General features: G+C 36.5%; 1 protein-coding gene across 1 annotated transcript; it reads left to right on the top strand.

Moving 5' to 3' along the window:
• The first annotated feature begins 2,022 nt into the window (after window positions 1–2,022).
• On the top strand, window positions 2,023–4,440 carry LOC139875691 (putative disease resistance RPP13-like protein 1). Its single transcript, XM_071863005.1, has one exon. It carries the CDS (start codon window positions 2,023–2,025, stop codon window positions 4,438–4,440), a length of 2,418 nt encoding a protein of 805 aa, XP_071719106.1.
• The last annotated feature ends 1,173 nt before the right edge of the window (window positions 4,441–5,613 follow it).

Below are 5,613 nucleotides of genomic sequence, written 5' to 3'. Positions count from 1 at the left end.
CCCGCGGATATGTTTACTAAGGTGGTGTCAATGGACAAGTTGAAGTTTTGCATAGCTTCAACGGGTCTTCTCATGAACTAATGAGAAGGTGGTGACCGACTAGGGAGATAGAGAGATGATGATTCGATTCTAACAAGAAGTGTTGAAGACCTTGTATCGAAAGTCTGCTTATCCGGCGTATGTGATAGGAGTGTGCGTGTCCCAAATGGAGTTTGGCGGTAAAGGGTGCTTTGGCGATCTTGGTTAGGTTGGTATGATGGGTTGACAAAATGTGTGTCATGGTTTTGACTATCTTCAAGTGGGAGAATGTTGGATGTGAAGGATATCAAAACAAAGGATTCAGACGAATAGGGGAGGCGCGCCGCGGCCTTGGAAGGCACGACGCGGCCTAATACATGAAACAGAGCATCAGTTTTGGAAAACAACTGTCCAGAGAATAGCCTTTGAGGCGCGGCGCGACTTCGCTCAAGGTGGCGCGACGCGGCTTCGTCTGGCTAGAAGTTTCCAAATTTATGTTTTTCTTATTCTCTAAGGTGTTTTGGCCTATATAAAGCATCCTAACGTAACCCTTAGTTTTATCTACGAATTATATCAATAAAAATCTCCTAGTTGGTCCGTTGATTAAAGTAATCGACATTCGATTACATATAACCACGTTAAATCTCGTGTTCTTTAATTTTCTTGTTTTATTGTCTTTCGTTTGTCGAAATGGGTGATTAATCTCAGTGATTAATCTTATTGTTTGGGTCCTATAATCCTTACAAATTATGTGATGTGTTTATGTTTTAATATTTAACCATGTTTAGCTTATGTTACTATGTGTATTATATAGCTACTAGTTTTATTAATAGTTGAAATTGAAAATTTAAAAAACATTGAAGAATAGGTTTGAAATATTAAAAAATGTTGAGTTAGCTCAAACTAACCAATAATATTACCCAACCTTACTACGTAACTTCAAATTCCATGTAATAAACTTTGGGCAAAACGTGCAACGCACGGACATTGCTTAATAGTTTTGTATAAAATGTTTACAATTAAATTAATCAACTTAAGTAGTACTCCTCCGTCCCATATATATTGTCCTATATTATTTTTGAATGTCCTAAATTAATTGTCCACTTTCATAAATAAATAAGAATGCTAAGGTAAAGTTTGTATGCATATAAAACAAAAAATTGGATAAAAAGTAAAGGTAAAACTGAAAAGTTAACAAAATGTACATGTAACATTCACTTTTTCATTAGCGTGTGATTTTTGTTGTAGACCATAAGATTGAGACGAAGGGAGTAGTATTTATTATAGTTTGTCGGATGGTTGTTTGTTTGTAGGAGTGATGATCCATGTTAGTTACCATGTAACTAGTTGGTTACATGGTGTTTCTGGAAATGTAGAGAGCGAGAGGTGTGTCAGTTTTGTATACGTCAATTTTTCTTTTTGATTTTATAATTGCTTGAAACTCATCTAAAATGCTTGAAACTTCCGTCGCTTGGGCGACGAAAGCTCTGTGATGGAGTAAGTGACATAAGTTGAAGCGAGAGTGAGGTGTGACATATGGCGACGGAAGGGGTAACAGGGAGGAGACACACCCCATTCACATGCTCTAAGGGTAAAACATGGAAGGTTTTTCCTGTTCGGGTTACCCGGGAGGGTCAATAATCCGATCTCATATTCTAATGTACGCAGTCCAACATGATTACTCTCTATGTGTTTCCAACCCATCCCTGACCACCATTAAATATTATTCCTAGACTGGATTCGAACATGAGACCTCTTGCAAGGAACTCAGGACTCCAACTACTATGCTATCTTGTGATAATATGGCCACCGAAACTATGCGAAGAAACTTCAATGATGAATCTCATGGCACCGGTGAGGTATCGGTATTCAATATCATACCAACCTTTATAACTAATATCGCTGATAACTTTATGTATGGTTATAATATGCGACCTATCGGTATTCAATATCATACCAACCTTTATAACTAATATCGCTGATAACTTTATGTATGGTTATAATATGCGACCTATGCTAAATGAGATTAACAACAAACTGAAGGTCTTTGTCAAAAAGGCAAAGGATCTGAGTATAGGCTGCAGTGCCATAGCTCAACAGAGATCAAACAATAATTTTAAACGACAGGAACAAACATCACTGATAGATAAGTCTAAAGTTTTCGGTCGAGAAGTAGATCAAGAAAAACTGCTCTGTAAGTTGTTAGGTGATGATTCATGTAATCAAAATGTGAGCATCATCTCCATAGTTGGTTTAGGTGGGGTTGGGAAAACAACTCTTGCCCAACTTTTGTACAACAATGAAAAATTTAAAGCTCATTTTGAACTCAAGGTGTGGGTTTGTGTTTCAGACGAGTTTGATGTACTCACTATTAGCAATAAGATCTATCAATCTGTCACCAGAGAGAATAAAAATTTTGTTAATTTGGATCAGCTTCACGTGGCACTTCAAGAAAAGCATTCAAACAAAAGGTTCCTACTCATGTTAGCCGATGTTTGGAATGAAGATCAAGATAAATGGGACGTTCTTGAAAACCCACTTAAAGGGGCGCCTGGCAGTAAAATCATTGTTACCACACGGAAGACCAAGGTTTCAAAAGTGATGAATTGTGTTGAACCTTATGTTTTGGGAATTCTATCAGATAATGATGCACTATCCTTGTTAGCTAAATCTGCACTAGATGAGCCTAATTTTCACAAGCATCAATCATTAATATCAGTTGCTCGACTGATCACTGAGAAATGTAAGGGTTTGCCCTTGGCATTGATAGCAATTGGGAGGGTCTTGAAAGGAAAGGGAAATGATGAATATGAATGGTATAAGTTATTAAAGAGTGAGATATGGAGTTCAAATGATAGTATTCTTCCGGCTCTCAAGTTAAGCTATTATGATCTCCCTTCTCAACTAAAGCAACTTTTTGCGTATTGTTGTTTATTCCCAAAGGACTATGTGTTCAACAAGAAAGAACTAGTGTTATTGTGGATGGCAGAGGGGTTTCTGAACCACCCAAACGGCAACATGTCAATGGAGAGTGTGGGTTTCGAGTACTTTGAAGAACTCCAAGCAAGGTCATTTTTTCAGCAGTTAACGGGTAAAGAATCCAAATACACCATGCACGACTTGATGAATGACTTGGCAATAAGTGTTGCAGGGGACTTCTTCTATATGTTGGATGATAAGATGGATGTAAATGCTAGGAATGAAGCTTTTAAGAAGTTCCGTCACATTTCATACTTAGGTCAACGAGGTGTAGAAAGTGGAAAGCTCGTGGAACTACATAGATCTGAACGCTTGAGAACATTCTTAACGGTGACAGTCTTGGACAATGTTCTTGTGGACTCAATTCCGCAATTACAGTTCTTTAGGGTATTAAGTTTAACTCGAAAATCAATCACAAATGTACCAAGATCTGTTGGTGTTCTGAAACATTTACGATACCTCAATTTTTCAGAAACATACCTAAAAAAAGTACCAGAAGAGGTTAGTGAGCTTTATAATCTACAAAGCTTGTTGTTCAGTCATTGTATGAAGTTAATTAGCTTTCCGCTTAGTTTTCATAAGTTAATAAACCTTAGACATCTTGACATGACTGATACTCCATTGTTGATCAAAACACCCTTAGGGATGGGTGGGTTAACGAGTATACAAACTTTGTCTAAGGTTATTATCGAAAGAGGTAATGGTTTCAAGGTATCTGAACTTAAAGACATGTCGAATCTTCAAGGTGACCTTACCATTGAAGCATTGGAAAAAGTAACAGACCCACAACAAGCTATGGATGCCAACTTAGAGGGAAAGAAGGATCTTGTGAGTTTAGATATGGAATGGAGTGATGTATTTGATGATTCTCGGAATTCAAATCTAGAATATGAAGTATTTCAAATGTTAAGGCCCCCCACTAAGTTGAACCTACTGGATATCTATTACTATGGGGGAATGAAATTTCCTAGCTGGTTTGTAGGTCCCTCATTTGATAAGTTAAAAGAGCTTATGATAGAAAATTGTTGTCTTAATTTGGTTGAGTTGTCAATTGGACTAATATCGACACTTGAGTATGTGTTTATATGTTGTTGTAAAAAATTGCTATCAATAGGAGAAAATGATGTTAATGTTGGAAGTAGCAACAGGAAATACGTCCTTAGAGAAGTTAATCTTTCTCATTGTGAATCATTGGAGAGTTACAATTGTGCTAATACCATTGAGAAATTGAGGATATATAATTGTGATTCAATGACATCATTGCAGGAGCTTCCATCGTCTCTCAGGATTTTTGTAGTCGCAAATTGTAAGAATCTAAAGTCATTTTCTCATGAGCAATTACAAAGTCTCACATCTTTGGAAGAGATTAAGATAATTAGGTGTGAAAAAATGGATGATTCATTTCCATGTGGGTTGTGGCCTCATGTAACGTCCTCCCAATAGGGTCTGGAAGGAAACATCACTATTATCAAAACATACCAACATATTATAATAAACGAGAACAATACTAAATGATGAATTTAACTTTAATGAGTACGCAGCGGAAAATGAAATGTCGTTACAATGACAGGAATAACAATATCGTAAATGTTCACATGCAAAAGTAACAAAATGCGATATCTCTTGATCCTATGTCCAAGTAGCATCACATAAGCAGTAAGTATAAGAGCTTGAATCAAACAGCACCTGAGACAAAACATGCTAAAGTGTCAACCAAAAAGGTTGAGTGAAGTTCATAGGTTTAACAAAAAGTTTGTCGTTGTTTTAGACCACAAGATTTAGTTTGTAAAGTTGATCTCCCGCAGGATCAAAAAGTTATGCCAATGCGTGATATTTAGACTAAACGTTCAAGTTTTGCCCCATGACAAGTTGTGTCTGTCCTTGTCGGTTTAATTTCATTATTAAGTAATACAATGACTTGGTCAAATGTATCGGGGACGTTACTCCAGATAGGCCTACCCCCAATAATTAAGCATGCCGCAGCAATTAAAAATATCACTGTAGGGACTTAGTCGGACATAGCCGGGTATATCATAGTTTAACAGTTTGGTACTTGTGTCTAAAGTGTAAAAAGTAAAAACAGCATGTGTCTCACCCCAAGTAAAAGTAAGTAAGTTTGCTAGCAATTAAAGAGGGGCTATGAATTCACCTTAGTAAGTAGAGAGAGAGTTATTCCTCGGAATAAAGAGTTGAACGAGTGAGCAGGAAAGTCAACCTATTGACATTTAAGAGTAGTTAAGTGTTTTGCCCATGTTTAAGTTTAAGTATGTGTTTAAGTATAGTTTGTTTTACTAAGTTTCTATTCCTAGTAAGTTACTATTTTTATAAAGTTTCCATTTTTAGAAAGTTTCTTATTTTACTAAGTTTCTATGACTAGAGAGTTTCTACTTTTATCAGTGTTTTCCATTTTAGGATACTTGCCGTATTAGATAAGCTTCCAATCACCCCTTTCCCTTCGAATGGCTAATTTAGATCTAGGGACTTGAGCCATAGGACCCTTTAAATCGGAAATCCAAACCCTCTGCCTAGAATCTCATAGAAACCATTCGTCAAGAAAGTTCGAAGATCTATACATCTCTAATACATATCCCAAAATGTTTTTATGTTACAATATAA

This window comes from Rutidosis leptorrhynchoides, chromosome 11 (assembly GCF_046630445.1).
Source record: "Rutidosis leptorrhynchoides isolate AG116_Rl617_1_P2 chromosome 11, CSIRO_AGI_Rlap_v1, whole genome shotgun sequence".
NCBI lineage: Eukaryota > Viridiplantae > Streptophyta > Magnoliopsida > Asterales > Asteraceae > Rutidosis > Rutidosis leptorrhynchoides.
Note: the sequence above shows the minus strand (reverse complement) of the source record. Positions and strands in the feature narration are given on the sequence as shown.